Below are 17,773 nucleotides of genomic sequence, written 5' to 3'. Positions count from 1 at the left end.
TTTCAAAATAACTATAATTTTATGAAATTATATAACCAGAAAAAATGTATATATTTAAAAAAATCTGCACTTCCCCTGGCTGGCGTAGCTCAGTGGATTGAGCACGGGCTGCGAACCAAAGCATTGCAGGTTCGATTCCCAGCCAGGGCACATGCCTGGGTTGCAGGCCATGGCCCCCAGCAACTGCACATTGATGTTTCTCTCTCTCTCTCTCTCTCTCTGTCTCTCTCCTCCCCTTCCCTCTCTAAAAATAAATAAATAAATCTTTTAAGAAATATGCACTTCAATTTAAAAAATAAATATAGAGAACATATTTGATATTGGCTTTAACATCAAATTTACAAGTATTTTAATCAGTTATGAAAAATGACCAAAAAAGACCACCTTTTAAAAATATTAAAGGTATCCTAATAAAATATTAAAACATAAAAAAGGGAACAGGTTTCAATACCCCTATCAACTTAATTCAACAAACATTCAGCCCTGGCTGGTATGGCTCAGTAGATTGAGCGCCGGACTGCAAAGCAAAGGGTCGCTAGTTCAATTCCCAGTCAGGGCTCATGCCTGGGTTGTAGGCCAGGTCCCTGGTGGGGGGCACGCGAGAGGCAACCACACATTGATGTTTCTCTCCCTCGATTTCTCCTTCCCTTCCCTTTTCTCTAAAAATAAATAAATAAAATCTTAAGAAACATAAAACAAACATTCATTAAGCATCTACAACATGTGGCAGACATGGGGAAGGGTGGATATACCCCCAAAGGTCTATTTTGATGCGGGGGAGAGAGGGAGGAAATACTGTGGTGTAGCTGATAGAGCAAAGACTTTCTGGAGTTAGGAAGATCTGGATGCAGATCTGTGTAATCTGGAGCAAGTTATTTACTTAAATTCTCTGAGCCTCAGTTTACCTTTCATCTATAAAATGGGGATAACACCACTGTACTTTTGGGGGTTGTGTAACCATTTGAGATAAGGTCTGTATATCCCAGATCCTGGTATATAAGAGATATTCAATTAGATGGTAGCTACAGCACACTGGATATGATGATGAGATAGAATGATTTGCTACCAGCAATAAGCAGTACAGGAATTCAGAGAAGGGAAAGATCAGTGCTACTTGTGTAGGAAGGCTACAGGGAGGAGGAAGGGTTAGGAACTTTTAGAGTGGAATTTAGATGGGTGGGAAGGATTGGGCCTAAAGAAAAGTTGAGGTATGGAGTACCTGCAGGAGCAGGGACATGGAGGCATGCATGATGAACAGGAAGAAACCAAATCAGTGTGGAAAGTGGGGAGGTGAAGTAGGGAGGATCCAGGCTCTGGACAATTTGAAATGTCAGAAAGAATTTCTGTTTGACCCTGCAGGCAAAGCTCTCTTTTTACCAACCAAACATTTCCTGAGCTAATTCTATGTGCCAGGCACTGTGAGACAAATACAAATAAAATCATGTTCAAAAAGTTCAGCCCTGGCTGGCATAGCTCAGTGGATTGAGCTCGGGCTGTGAACCAAAGTGTTGCAGGTTCGATTCCCAGTCAGGGTACATGCCTGGGTTGCAGGCCACAGCCCCCAGCAACCGCACATTGATGTCTCTCTCTCTCTCTCCATCCCTTCCCTCTCTAAAAATAAATAAATAAAATTCTAAAAAAAAAAAGGAAGTTCATAACCTGGCGGGAATGACAGATAAGTTAATAAATGGTTATGACACATTCTAAGAAGTACTATAATTGTGTTGGATTGAAGAGGTGAAAATGATCATTCATTATAGTTTTAATTTTTTTCTGTTGCGTAATAAGGATAAATCATAGATAACTTCTATTTTTCAGGCCAGAGTGACTGAATGGTTGCACCGAAGATTAAATAGAAAGAATGGTAAAGAGAATCTTTTTGGAGGGTCAAGAGAAAGATGAGTTGGTTTTTCTTTTCAATTTAAAGGGACAACAGATAAATTTAAAACACAGAAATAAGACCCCTGGGAAAAATAAACAAAGAAGCTAAAAAAATCCTGTGTTTCCCATCCTAGTAGTTTTCTACTTTCAGTGGAAGTGCCAGTGACTGGAAATGGTCAAACCAGGAATAGAAATCAATTGCTTTTGATGTCTATGTAGCTTTTTTTTTAACTGACTTGGTCCAGGTAGTATATAAAATTCAAAACCAACCTCTGATTTCATTACCTTGTCCTATCATTTACAACTTCTGTGTCTTAGAGCCAATAGGTCCTTTCTATAATTTATGTGAATGAGGTTTATCACCTAAGCCTGCTGATAATTCTGTCCCAGTCTAGCCCAAATCTGCCCTTTTCCTATTGCTACCTATATAATCTTGGATTAAGTTCCCAGTACCCTAAAGCTATATTCCAAATTTCTACCTACTTCAAAAATCATACAGACCTTACAAAGCTTGTCATTTAAAAATTACTCCTGTGTTCAGTAAGCAGCAAAAATATCCATCAATATATTTACTGTATATCCCTCTTCTATTATTCTACCACAATGAAAAAATTATTTGGGGGTCAAAAGCTATAGTTTAATGGCCATGCTAATAATAACAAGATGAATTAGCTTGGTCAAATCCTTTCACAAAGGCTTCTGGCTACCCTCTCTGTAGAATGAGGGGGTAGAACAAGATGATTTCTTTCTATTATAATTATCTTGCGAGATAGTTTCCTTACATGTAACACTGATGAGACTTTCTTCAGTTGAAAATGTGCAGTGAGATTCACTCACTAAAGAATTCCTTCATTTTGTCTAAGGTAGAATTGTGTAATAATTAAAATTTTGTTTCTTTTACTTATGTAAAGACCTGATGACAAATATAAATCACCCTATAATCAGCAATTTTGATTAGGATATACTGGTTCATAAGAAGGCATGTTTTCTATGTTTATTGTATGCCAGTTAAACCTCAATAAATCAGTTTTAATTTCTAAGTTTATTTACTTTTATTTTTACTTTTATTTTTTGATTATAGTTTAAACTCAATTTACATTCACAATTGGTTAAATTCTAAACCCTAACACAAGAACCTGTTAATAATGACTCATGCTGTCAAAGCAACTACATTCCTCTGAAATAATTTTCTCATGAACTAGTTATTAGTTTTTAAACCCTCCCTGATTTGAACATAAGAATGAACAAAAAGTACTGTTTATGTTTCTGGGATGATGTATTAAGAAACTGCTTTAAACACTGGTTTACAAAACCTTTTAGGCTCAGTAACTACTTTATTAGGACAAAAATCCCCATAAGCTCAACCTAACGCTATTGACCTTTATTTGACCACATTTATTGTATTAACAGGAACTTTAAAATGGAAAGAAGCTTCTGGTTAAACATGGATGTTTTACTTTCTACTTCCTTCTAAACCGCCATTGAAATTACAATAATGGAAAAATTATGCACAAACTCACAAGAATAGAGAACAGGAGAGGAAGCAGTAGCAGAAGATGAGTAAGTGGTAACTCACACAGCAGATCAGAGAAAACTAAAATCTAAGCCTAGGGAAAGGAAGCCAAGAAGTAATAGGCAAATTCTTGCTACAGATTTTTTTCCAGTCAGCTTTTTGTTACCTTACTCTTAAATATGGAAAAGATAGCAAAGGATCCCAAACCATTTGAAGAAAGGCTCTAAACATGAGAAACAGTTATCAGAATAAAAAGAAAAAAAGTATTAAAAAAAAAGAGACAATGTAAAGCACAGAAAAAAACTTAAACAAAACAAAAAACAACCTTCTGATTTATATCCAAGAGAGGGAAGACCATATGGCACCCATGAAACTAGAAACTTTAAAAGAGGTAGGGGGAAGGCAGTAGTGTTTTAAACAAATAAAGTACAGTGGAAAAAAAAGAAATGAGGACAGAGCTTACACAGACTTGAAGAGATATCAACCAATTGCAAAATATGGACCTCAATCCGGCCTGATTCAAACAAATGGCCAAAAGAAAAATGAATCATAATAGGGACAACTGGAAATTTGAACACTGGATATCTATATATTAATTTTTAGGTATATGACAGTCATATATTACTTCTTTTATGAGTCTTTGTCTTCCACAGATATTATTTTCTGTTTCTTTCTGTAAATGTTTGATACTTACCATAATAAAATGTTTTAAAATATGGAATAATGAGACAACAAGAAAAAATCTAGGAATTAAAAAATATGATAGTAACAAAATGGTCACTAGAAGAGTTGGAATACTTTCCCAAAACTGAGGAAATGAGTTTTTTAATAGAAAGAAGCGCCCCATACCTAGTAGGAAGAATTTTAAAAAGCCACAATAAGAAATAATAACTATACAAATGTCAGAACACCAGGGATAGAGAGTAGATTGATTCTAAAGACTTCCAAAGAGGAAAAGCAGCTTATACACAATGGACTGGGAATCAGAATGGCAATACACTTCATAATTGCAACACAGGAAACTGGAAGACAATGGAAACAATGCCTTAAAATATCTAAGGGAAAATTACTTCTGACCTAGAATTTTACACCCAGCCAAATTATAAATTAAGTGAGGGGGGCAGAATAAAGGCATTTCAGACATGCAAAATCACAAAAAATTTACCATCTATTCACCCTTTCTGAGGTAGCTACTAGAAGATGTGTTCCACCAAAACTAGAAAGTAAACTGAGAAACAGGTAGATACAGAATTTAGAAAAGATCTAATACAGTAAAGATATAAAGAAAATGTGACTAATACATCATTTAGCTCTGAAACAATTTTTATACAGCTGTAATGATGAAAACAAAACATGGAGAGGGAAACTGTGTGCCACTGGTAGTGTAAGAGAACTAAATCCTCGTCTTCCATGCTAGGACATCAGTAGATTATGTCTCCAAATGAAAACAAAAATTGCAATGTAAGAGTATTGCATGTGGAGGTAAATGGCAAGAGCAGCAGCTCAAGAGGTGAAAAGTCATTGCGTCTGGGAGTCAAGAACTGGGGTAGGGAGGAGGGTAGGAAAAGCACTGCTATTTTATAAGACTCTATACACATATTATTTTGATAAAATAAAAATCAAATTTAAGAACATATAAGAATTATCCAGCAGCCTACAATTCCAGTAAGTCAGATATTTTCACTTTCCTATTGTCTGTTCTACAGGTTATATCTATGTAATTTCATATAATTATCATAGACAAATCTGTTATAATTGTTAACTTATATATTCTCAATTAAGTTTACTTTCTGTGATATTTTAAATGTTTCATTTAAATAATATCCTATTAAATGGTACCCTATAATTTTTTAAATATTCCTCTAATTTTCAATATTTATGTTGACGTCTAAATTCTTGATATTGTAAATAATGTTATGATGAGAATTTTCAAGTGCAATAATGGCTATTTGTTCTTATAGCAAAAGTGCTTTCCAATTTATGTTTCCATCACATGAAATGATAACTCATTATTTCATATACATTTCTTCATCAGCAAAACGGGACATTTTTTCAAAGATTATTTCTTTTATTCTACTGCAAAAAATTATTCTGAGATCCTTTGGTGATGTTGTAATGTTATTTCTTAGGAATTACTAACTCAATCACACCTTTTACAATTATCAGTTAAAATTCTACTATGAGGAAGTACTCTCCCTTGTTTGCCATTAATTAATTTATATATTAACTCATGGATTCTTATTTTATTCAGTGGGGCCATAATCTGTCACTATCATTACTTATTGAAATATTCAAATTGTCCTAGATTTGGCTAGTTAAAAACCCTTTAATCAATCCCTTATATTAATATTTTATAACATTTGAGGCAAATAATTTCTTGATTTCCTATTATACTACTTTTTCATTGTATGAAAGACTAAAATTTTTTTTACATTGTCAACTTGTAATTTGCTCAGTATCTCCTCACACATTTTCTGATGTGTTAACTTGCAAAATTCACTTAGATTGTTGTTTATTTATTACATTATAGGGTTTAAGAGAAGACTAATTTTTTCCAGGTGGCTCAGGAATATTTCAGACAAAATTTACAAAATAATTATTTAATTTCCCATTGTTTTATATACTATTTTGTCATACAGCACAGGAAGTACTCAATATTTTTGTAACAAATATATTATAATTTAATATAAATACTTTTCTACTATTTTGTTCCACTGATTTGTATGTTTGTATTATCTGCCCCAACAACACACTGAATTATTATTGCTTTAAGTAAGCTTTAATTCTGATAGAGCTTGTTCTTTTGTCATTCTTCTTCTTTCCTAGAATATTCTTTGAGGTGTATGTTTTTCAAATGAAATTTTGAATATTTCAAGGAAAGATGCAACTGGAATCTTGAGGATATGGAACTAACTGGATGGCTAGAGGAATATAGAGACTCTTCAACAATAGTTCGCCTTCTCTAAAAGGAAGTGGGCATTTATTTCTTTTCCTGGTATCTTTTGGTTTCTCAGAGTTTCATAGTTTCCATTACATATATTACGTATAACACAAATCATGTTAGATACATGAAAATAAACTACTTTTACTGATTTTGTGAATGAACTCTTATATAAGTTCCATCTATGCAGTTTTATAACATGGGATTCAAGAATATAAAGTTATAAAGTAGTGATATGAAATAGGGCACTGTGGACATAATGTAATTCCCTGGTCCTAGCAAGAATTAAGTTAAGTAGTAAGGCAGGGGGTAGAGAATGGATAAGAAAGAAACAAAATATATTTGGGAAGGGAGCAAGAGAAAGAAAGCAAAGAACAATGTTTATGGAGGAAGGTGAAATTTCTTGGAATGATGGTAATGGCCAAAGTGGGTGACTAATTGGGAAGAATAACATCAGAATTAATAAAAATATCATCAATGTTCCTTCTAGAATATTTTATTTTATTCTACCTTTTTTTAGATTTTATTTATTTATTTAGAGAGAGGGGAAGGGAGGGAGAAAGAGAAGGAGAGAAACGCCAATGTGTGGTTGTCTCTCACATGGCCCCCACTGGGGACCTGGCCTGCAACCCAGGCATGTGCCCTGACTGGGAATCGTACCAGTGACCCTTTGGTTCACAGCCTGAGCTCAATCCACTGAGCTACACCAGCCAAGGCCTTTCTAGAATATTTTAAAAGATTTAGAAATTACAGTTAAAGAAGAAAAAAATGATATGAGAAATTATGACATAAAACTAGAGATTTTTGTGGTAAAATAACTGAATAACTAAATAAAAGATTTAAGTATTTAAAAATCCATGTACGATTTTTTCTAAATCATTGTTTGCCTTTAAGAACCAAATCTACAGAAAGAACTCCTGTCCTTCACGACAGCATGGATGGAACCGGAGAGCATTATACTAAGTGAAATAAGCCAGGCAGTGAAAGACAAATACCATATGCTCTCACTTTTAAGTGGAAGCTAATCAATAAAACAAACAAGCAAGCAAAATATAACCAAAGACATTGAAATAAAGAACAAATTTACAGTAACCAGAGAGGAGGAAGAAGAGAGGGGATCAGGGGATAATAGGGGAAGGGCCATCAAGGAATATGTATAAAGGACACATGGACAAAACCAAAGGGGGTAGGTTCAAGGGTGCGAGGTGGGAATGGGTGGGGCCAGAAAACATGGTAGGGAGAAAATGGAGACAACCGTACTTGAACAATAAATAAATAAATAAATAAATAAATAAATAAATAAATAAATAAATAAATAAAAAAAATTTCTTCTAAATGATTGTTTGCCTATAAGAGCCAAATCCACAGAGAGAAAAGAAGGAACGCCTACCCTTCACGACAGCATGGATAGAACTGTAGAGCATCATGCTAAGTGAAATAAGCCAGGGAGTGAAAGATAAATACCACATGATCTCACCTGTAAGTGGAAACTAATCAGCAAAACAAATAAGCTAGCAAAATAGGACCAGAGACATGGAAATAAAGAACAAACTGACAATGACCAGATGGGAGAGGGTAGGGAGATAACAGGGTAAAGAAAGGGAAGGGGCAAGCCAAGGCACATGTACAGAGGACCCAGGGACAGGGACAACAGGAGCCGGGGGGGTTGGTAGGGCAGGGGAGAGTAATGGGGGAAAAATGAGGACAACTGTAATTGAACAATAGACAAAAAAAAAAAAAAAGAAAGAAAGAAAGAAAAAAATAATGAGAAATAACCCAATTGCTCTTCGAGTGTACATGATCTATGATGAATCTTTACTAAATAAAAGCTGGCTTGAAGCTGTTGAGTTAACTTTTTAATAAAAGAGCCAAATCCTACACTACATTTTTTCAAAATCAGAGGCTTGGAATAAAACTTATTTGGAAACCAAAAGTCAAAATGATAGAGTCCTTAGAATAAAATCTATTTTGCATCCAGTAAAACAATAAGTTCAGAACATCAAAATGATTATATTCATTTGAAGATATAGCAAACCCAGTTTTAATCTTCTGAACTTCTTTTGCCTAAAGCCAAGATGAATTTATAATATAATACTTCTTTCATAACGTGGCAACTCCCATCTCACCAGTCACTCGATTCCTAGCCCAATAGGAAAAAGTCACTAAAAGAAAGTCTAAATTTAAAGATAGTAACAGGAACAGATTCAGAATGTAAGTGGCCTAGGAATCACATGATGTCTACTGAGATCTTTTTATTTATATTACATGAGCATTACAAATACTTGCAGCACTTACCTTTCAATGTGGCCTTCTTCAGTACTTTCATGGCATAAAGCTGTCTAGCATCAGAGCCTGAGATTTTTTTGACTAAGAAAACCTGTGTTTAAATAAGAGAAAATAAGTTTTATAAAGTTTCACAAAGTATGCCACTGTTAAAATAAGACCCCTGCTGTATCACTTACTACTAGAAAGATTCTAATATGTCTTTTTGTTGTTTGCCAAATCCCAAAGAACATGTAACATATAAAATAGAAACAAAAAGCTTTAGGCTACATAGCAATTAGAGAAAAGTCTAATGTGGTTAAAGAATAACACAGATGGTGATTGCTCTGCTTTTTAACAAAACAAAAATTCTCCTGATTTCATAAAAATTGTCATATAGGAGGTCCCCTTGACTGCAATTTTATTCACTGATGAATGGTCTTTTCTATATATGAAAACAACACATAAATTTTTCACTGCTGGGCAGAACAATTTAAAACATTTACACTGAAGAAGCCTATTCACAAATATTTAATGTAACTTAGTAAAAACTTACCTTTCAAAAATCAAATGATCACACACACTTAAATATGAAGAACACAATTCCTAGGTATGATATTGAGCATCTTCAATTTCCAAATATTTTTAGCTCCTTTCAACATACAATGTGGGATTCACACAAAGTGAATCAAGCCTGATCTAAATAGTTCATGGTTATGCTATAATATGGATAATACAAAACTATTAATAAATCTCTTCTATTCCTTTGACCATTAGTTTCATGGTCTTTCCCATCGAACCTTTAGAGACCTGCAAATGGACCTGAATTTGAGCCCTTTCTCCTACCCATTCTTTTCTAGCAGTGCTATTGAGCTGCCACAGATGGGAAGAGACAGTTACAATCAAGAATTAATTTAGCTCTCAATTATCTGCACTAGCATGCCAGACTATTAGCACAAAATTAAAAAAAAAAAGATTCATTTAACGGATTCTAGGGCAGAGTACCTCACTTTGAGAAATTATGCCAAAGGTAATGGGCAATGACTTCAATTCAATTGAAGAGTACCAGAACTTGCACAGAAACCCTATGCAGGGTGTGTTCCTCTCCCCAAACCACTCCCGCTTGCCCCCTTCACCATGCACCACCCTTTAATTACTTCCAGCCAGTTAGCAGTGAGCCAACCTAGGGAGAGAAAAGCATTCTTTAAAAAAATTTTTTTTACTGGTTGATTTTTAGAGAGACAGAGGAAAGTGGGAAGGGGGAGAGGGAGGGAGGGATCAGGATAGGAGGCAGGGAGGCAGAGAGAGAGAGAGAGAGAGAGGAGAGAGGGAGGGAGAGAGAGAGAGTGCTTTGTTGTTCTACTTATTTATGCATTCATTGTTTGCTTCTTGTATGTGCCTTGACTGGAGATTGAACCCACAACCTTGGGATACTGGGACCATGCTTTAAGCAACTGAGCTATCTATCCAGAGACAAGAAAAACATTCTTAATCAGGGTAATTCCTAACAATGGAATGATGTTCAAATGTTAATGGATATCAGAGATTATTACCATATTTTGCCATGCATAATGCACTCCAGTGTATACTGTGCACATTTTGTGTGCACTATACACGGGATTATCATGCCCATTATTATACCCATGTATAATATGTGTGCTTATTTTTTCCTAAAAAAATTGGGCAAACAAGTGTACATTATACATGACAAAATATGGTAATATTTTCTAACAGAAACAAATTCTAATTAGGTAGAGGTAATTAGGATTTATCTGGTATTTATTCACTCTTAAGATTCTCTAATCAAGCTTCTTTATGTCATTGTACAAGAAAAATTCTCTTTGTGGATTCCAAACTTTTTTCATCCTTCTCTGAAATCACATTCTTAACACTTTTCAGCACTTCTTAGTTTGTAAAGGATCTTCACAAGCATTTGTAATACATCATCATGAGAGTTCTGGGGGGTAGGCCTACTACGCAATGCCTGGTTTATAGCTGCCCAAGTAGGGATTAGAGAGGTTAAATACTTTGCCTAGTGTTACAGTGGAGATATTGGGACAAGAACCAAGCCAGCCACCCAGTTTTGTGCCCCTGCTCAGGGCGCTCTTAATCCAGTCCCTTTGGCTGTTCACCAGTCAAGCATAGCAAAAACAGCAGCAGTCCCAGATGTCATCGGATCTTCTCCCACCAGAGCATTTCTGACCTTTCGAACTCCCCCATGAAGTTATTCTAGGCTCTGACAGGTCATCCTTTTTTCCTTGGCTTGGACTGGCTTTTTACGATGAGTAAGAAAGGAGACGCCCTGTTTTAAATGTTTGTTATTTATAGTAAGGTATTTAAAGAAATACAGGGAGAAGCATGCTAACACTGGGGAACTTAAATATTGTGTTCCTGAAAATCTAATGTATAAAAATAAACCCCTCTATTTGTGTTTATCCATAAACACTGCATGATAATATAATTTCATAGCAGATGTTATGTACTTGGCCTTATTTAATTATCGCTACTACCCTATGAGGTCAAGGACTATTATTTATTCATTAATTCCTTTCTAGGATCATATGCTAGGTTCTGTGCTACTGGTTCAACACTGAGACATGGTACAAGGCATGGCCCCTGCACTCACTGAACATACAGTCTAGTGGGGGAGATAGCCAATAAACAAATAATTATACAAATGAGAAACTGTAATTGTGATGAGTGCTGTGAAGATGAAGTTTACAATGTTGAGAGGGCAAAACAGAGAAATATGAACTAGTCAGGATGGCAGGGAAGACTTCTTTGAGGTCATTAGCAGGAGAGAAGCTAACAGCTAGATGAGAAAGGCTTGGGGATGGGGCGGAGTGTTTCAGGCAAAGGGAACAGCATGTGCAAAGGCTTTCTAGTGGGGCAGAGTCTGGTGCTTAAGGACTGAAAAAGAAGGCCAATGAGGCCAGAACACAGATAGTGAAAAGTATATAAAGTCATGTTGAGGTAGCCAGGGATTTGACCTAGGGACTCCTCTGCCAGCTTCAGAATTTATCTTTATCCTAAAAGCAAAGGGAGGTTACTAAAAGGTTAAGGAGGTAGAATATCAGACTAGCTCATGTTGGCTGTCAAGTAGATAATGGCTTTAGGCAAGGATAAATTTGGGAAGCCCAAGTTAGGAGGCACCTTCAAGAGGCAAGGAAGGTATGGTGATACCTATACTGGAGGAGTGGCAGCAGAGAAGGAAAGAGCAGGCATGATTGCAGAAATATTTACTAAACCAACAGGACTTGCTGATTAACTAGAAGGGGAGAAAGGGGGGCTCCAAGAGGTTAACTTGCTCAAGCACACATGCCAATTAAGTAGAAGAAAAAAAAATTGAATCCAAGTCTAGCTGACCAGAGTCCAACTTGCAACCATTATGTTCCGCCTCTATATTTAGATTAAAAGCATCATTTTGCGTTTGAGAAAGGTTAACGGCTATAACAAACCATCTATGTTAGCCAAGAGTTGCCAACTAGTCTCACAAAAACACAAAAGAGAGCTTAAACTGGTGCTGTCTTAAAGCTTGCAAAGCATATCTTCAAATGTTTCCTCACAGAAAGGTGGTAAGGAAGCCCTGCAAGTTGAAAGTTGAATTCTATCTCAGAATTTTCCTCTTGCTAAGGAAGGGACTAGACAGATCAAGCAGTAGTGATTATACTGCTGTACTTCTCAAAATGAAGCACAGGAAGTACTTCTGAGGTGTCCTGCAGGGGGCAAGGAATACTTAAAGAAAATTTTTAGTTGGTGGCTTTGGGAAATATTTTTCATGTTAAAAACAAACATGGTTGGATAGAACGCAACCTTTACATTCATTTTAAAGATAAACTGTAACTCCCCAAATTTCATACTTGCAGTGGTAACCCCCCATACTAGTTCCTTGGCAGTGAGTACCCATTCGCTTCTTGCTGGTATTTGAGACACTGTGGAGGAAAGACTGAAATGCATCGCAAGATCACCTTCCAATTCTACATGAAGACTCAAAGAGGACAGTGTATCCAGGGCATATTTTGTGATTTTTAATCACTCAAGAAGTGCGATGAGAGAGCCTATACAGTCTTGAAGATAAAATGAATATGAAGTGAATATTGCCAATTTATGAAAATTGTCAATGTATTTTTGAATGACTTTATTAACTTCCCCACACTTATTGATAGTGAGAAATGTAGAAACATAGAAAATACTGCTTGTAGGGAGATCAGGTGGGTAGTATTTCATAAAATATTTCTGTCACTCCCCTGTATAAAATATACACAAATTCCAAAACCAGCTTTTTAGAAAGCACATACTCATGACTTACCTTTCCAAATGATCCCTGCCCTAATACTTTTAAAAGTTCAAATTGGGAAGGATCTGCCTTTTCATGTCCTTCCTTTACATGATGTGTGATTGCAATTTCTTTGATACTGCCTTCCTCCTGTTGATACAAATAAAAAGGGAAAAAACAGAGTCAGAGCTACTTCCTCCAGCTATAAATCAAGCGATATAACTTCAGTATATATCAGAAACCCTCAAATTAATACACACAAACCATCTTCAATTGATCTACTAAGTAAACAGAAAACACATGCCAAGCAAATATACTTTCAAGCTCAATGTCAGAGACAGAATAATACCAGCCTACTACACAGGCCAATTTAACCTCTCTATAATATTAGCACTGAGTATTTCCAAGTCTTCATTCTTCCTATGGGAGATAATTACAACAAATCGTTTTCATGGGGTGAAGGCAGAGGGTGTAAAGAAGTCTGAAAACACATCAGAGTAACGTGCTGTGTTCTGACATGTGGTTGCATTACGTAGACCAATGCTATGTACAAAAAATCCTGTATTGGGAAGAGGGATTGAAAAATATTCCAGGGTGAAAGTGGAGATTTCTATACTCAGCAAGGCTATTTGAAGTAGTATGCTAAAGTTTATTCTGTTTGAAATTTCTAAGTTATGATATGTTTCTAGGACTATCTGAGACCTGAGTGGGTAAAAAGGAGTAACTGTAACACAAAATAACTCTAAATGTTAAATCAAAAAATATTTAACATTTGGAGGATTAGACATAGAAAAAAATGACTATTCAGCATAATGGAAAAGTAGAAGGTCTCAGAGTTAAGAGAAGGATTTTTAAAACAGTGGACCTTTCAGTATATTCGAGGGAAGGTATCAGAAAAAAAAGAAAGGTTGACAAAATATGTAAATACACATAGAATTTCAATCACTTATTCACCCTGAGACCATCAGTCAGATTAAGTACACCTTATTTAATTAAGACACATACTCTGGCCCTGGATAGTGGGCTTAGTGGATTGAGCAGTGGACTGTGAAACAAAGGGTCACTGGTTCGATTCCCAGCCAGGGCACATGCCTGGGTTGCGGGCCCAGTCCCCAGTAGGGGTGCATGAGAGGCAACCACACACTGATGTTTCTCTCCTTCTCTTTCTCCCTCCTTTCCCCTCTCTCTAAAAATAAATAAATAAAAAATATGTATTTTTTAAAAAGACACATACTTTGTGTTACAGCCAAAAACTATAATAAAACAAGACCAAACAAAACCAGAAATTATAAGTCTGTCAAAGACTATCTTTTCTTTTTGCTTACAATATTATTTTTCTAGTGTGTAAGTACTACTAGTAGAATCTAAATGTGTTATACAAACATAAACATTTTTATTATTGTTATATTCCACATAAATATTTGAGATCAATTAGCACTTTCTGAGACACTCACAGAATGTTGGCAATCTAGGGGGATTACAAAGATTTCTCAGAAAGAGATAGCAGAGTACCCTAATGTGGTACCTTTTGAAAATGGGCAGTAAAAAGGAAAAAAGCTCCTGTCAGAGGACAAAAAAGGAATCCAGGCCCACCATTTTACTCTTCAGGACAGAGGCTGTAGTTTGTAGACTCCCCTACTACTTAGCACAGCTTAATCATTTTAGACTCTCAAAACTTTAGCAACAATAACAAAACAATCCCCTAATAAGGATTAGTCCTTTATTTTGTCATTTCAAATGCATTATCTCTTTTCATTCTCATAACAATCCTGTGCAGTAGGTATCAGAGTAGAATCCAGCACCAGCTGAATCTAAGATATACCACCCTTCCTGGGTACTTCTCTCCAAATGAGACCAACGTGTAAGGGCTTGAGAGTGATAGCTGTTTGTAACTACGTTAGGAAAGGCAGGAAGCAAATTATCAAATTCATTTTTAAAAACTTTCAAAACACAATTTATATGTGCAACTGATTAAGATTTAGATTAAAAGCCCGCAGATATTTATTAAAAGTACCTACCATGTGCCAAGTCTAGGTCAGGTGCTTTCTCACTGTCTATCTTTAGGCTTCAAGACAAATCTTTGACTACATACCAACTGCATAGAGGGTTTATGATAACACAGTGGAATACATCCCAGAGCATGCAAAAACATTTCAGAATTCTCTGCAAACTCCCCCAATATAGTCTGAAGTTTAAAGAAATTAAGTAAAGATCACAAGCAAGTAACTGCCCAACTTGGGTCTCAATTTCAGGTCTTCTGACCACTAATGAATTCTAAAACAAAGCTCTTAGCATTACCCCACACTGAGACCGTCAGAGGCTCTTGGTGGTTACCCATCCAAATGAAATTATTCCCTTCATCTTTGTAATGGGTCAGTATCTCCTGGGAGGTCAGTTAACAAAACTGATTATAGAGAGATGGTCTCTGAACTTTTGGTAGCACGTCCTTACTGGTAGTCAAAAGTCAGCATATACCCAATACTTGTATACTTACTGGCTTATAAATTATATACATGTACTTTCTGTATTATTAAACTATATACAAAAGTCAGAAACATGGAAAAAATTTCTTACTTTGTTAAACTTTAAGACAATGTTTACCAATTTAAAAATTAAGATGAGGAGGGGCTTACTTATATTATGCACCTTTCTTCCATCAAGTTCCTCCCCACTATTTGAAAGGTATACTACTTTTACATAAACCTCCTGTTTTTTCTATTAGTTTTGGATAGAATCCTAATTCCTCACTGTATGTGTGTGTGTGTGTACACACACACACTAATAGTGATCATACAGTCTTTCTCTCAAACTTCCCCCACATCCTCCTAGCTGTATTTTTACATTTTTATTAATATTAAGACAATTAACATTCTCTCCTACAACCACAACCCAATCCTTCATGCTCTCTCCACGGCCTCATTCTAAAAGCTGAAAGCCTATACAACAGCACCCACATTTTCATGAGAATATGTTGGTCAAACGCAGGCTAGGAAGTATATTAACTTTCCTTTCATATGGGACATAACAGTGACTGCCAGGACAATCCAAGGAGACTTAACAAAAACAAACAAACACTTCATCAAATGCTTAAATTGATTATATATTTTAACTTTGATTTTCATGAATTTCTTGTAGTTTTCTATTTTTCCTCTCTCTAACAGCCCCACATCATTCTTGAGGGGAGGGAGAGGTTAATTTGACCATTAGTCTTAATCTTTCCTTAGCCCTTATCCACATTTTCCCTTCTTCTGAGAGCCCTCTCTTGCCTCCCCATTGGGATTGGTTGTTTTCTAGGCCTTGTTGCACAGTTATTATCTTGGGATATCTCTTTCCTGGTTGAATCTACTCTTCTTAGTTTTCATGTCTTTCTCTTTCTTGGATTACTCCCTTGTAACTTTCTAAGAAAGGTGATGTAGAAGAAAACTTTCTGAACCTTGTACATCCGAAAATGTCTTTATTTTGTCTTCACATTTGTATAGTTTGGCCTGGTACCAAATTCTAACATAAAAACAATCTTGCCTCAGAATGTCACCACCATTGGTCCATCACCTCCTAGCAACCAGGGCTGCTGATGAGGTGGGTAATGCTAAGCCTGATATGTACTTGTTGGTAGGTGACCTGGTTTTTCTTTCTAGAAGCATTAAGAATTTTTTTCTGTCCTTGTACTTCTGAAATTCCACACTAGTGAGATAAATATGGGTCTTCTTTCCTTCAGAATGCTAGATGCTTGGTGAACCTTTATAATCTAAAGACAGGAATGCTTTTTACCTCTAGGGGAATTCTAACATTCCTTTGATAATTTTCTACCATCCATTCCCTGGGGTTCTTTTTTTTGCAGCTCCTTTATTAGTTGGAACTGGTATGTTTGGAATGGAGTCCTTCATGCCACTTATCTCTTTTCTCCTATTTTTTGTCTGTATTTTTCTGAGACTTCTTTGACTTTATTTTTGTACCTTTATACTGAACTTTTTATTCTGGCAAATCTTACTTTTAAATCAATTTTCAAGTACTCGTTTTCTCAATAAAAAATGGCACCTTCCTCCACTCCTTACCCTTTCTCCCACAAAGTGAATGCAATCATTTCAAATCTCTTTGAGGATACAAACTTGAATTTAAAAATCTTTTTCTAAATTGGGGCTCAGAGAGTACAAAAAATGTTCTTGGGAGTGGATAAAAAAGACCAATGCCTATGGCTCAAGTTCCAAAACCATGTCACTGTTTTATCCTCAATATATTTTCCTGTTCCCTCCAAGTTCAGTTTTTACTAAGCACATTAGCCAACTATTTTCTGTCTACTTTTATGTATATGTTAAGTAATAGTAGCATAATATGCAAAATATCCTTGGTTGGTATCTTGATGCCCAGACTATGCTTAATTTTCCCAAGTTATAGGATCATGAGTATTTTAGAAGTGAATTTGAGTTTCAGCTAGGACAATACTACTCATGCTTGGGCAATCTTGTACAACAGCTAGAAGAGCAACAATGTGATCTTCCACTAGCTCATACCTGGAATCCAATGAGGTCAATGCAGAGAGAAATATCAAATTTCTGAAGGCATGGATAACCCAGGACAGACCGATATTTGCATGTAACAAACATGTCTTATGTCACTAAATCACCTGTTACTGAAATAAATCTGTCACATGAAAACACAGAACTAGAATTTGATATTTTGTAGAATTTTGTTTTTGCCTGTAAGTACACAGTGGAATGACTATAAATTTATGAAAAAAAATTTTGGCAATGAAGTACAGCACAGATATGTGTTACATTCATTATAATTAATTGTGAGGCTCACATATTCACTATCATGAAAATCTTACTTAGTGTATTTAAAAATTGTAATAAATTACGTATTTTTACAAAGTTTCTTTATATGGTAAAGTGAAGGTCTAGTT

General features: G+C 35.6%; 1 protein-coding gene across 6 annotated transcripts in view; it reads right to left on the bottom strand.

Annotated features, from left to right (window-relative positions):
- RPS6KA3 (ribosomal protein S6 kinase A3) overlaps nt 1-17,773 on the bottom strand; it is a 110,106-nt gene that overhangs the window by 42,411 nt on the left and 49,922 nt on the right. For all 6 annotated transcript variants that reach the window (XM_045855823.1, XM_045855822.1, XM_045855824.1 and 3 more), the window contains 2 exons: nt 12,907-13,023; nt 8,631-8,712 (listed from right to left, as the gene is read on the bottom strand). In XM_045855823.1, the coding sequence (XP_045711779.1) occupies nt 8,631-8,712; nt 12,907-13,023 (199 nt within the window). The remainder of the gene's footprint in view (nt 1-8,630; nt 8,713-12,906; nt 13,024-17,773) is intronic.

The sequence above is a fragment of the Phyllostomus hastatus genome, unplaced genomic scaffold (assembly GCF_019186645.2).
Source record: "Phyllostomus hastatus isolate PE091 unplaced genomic scaffold, TTU_PhHast_1.1 phas_scaffold_12, whole genome shotgun sequence".
Classification (NCBI taxonomy): domain Eukaryota; kingdom Metazoa; phylum Chordata; class Mammalia; order Chiroptera; family Phyllostomidae; genus Phyllostomus; species Phyllostomus hastatus.
This window is presented reverse-complemented; position numbering and strand designations above follow the sequence as displayed.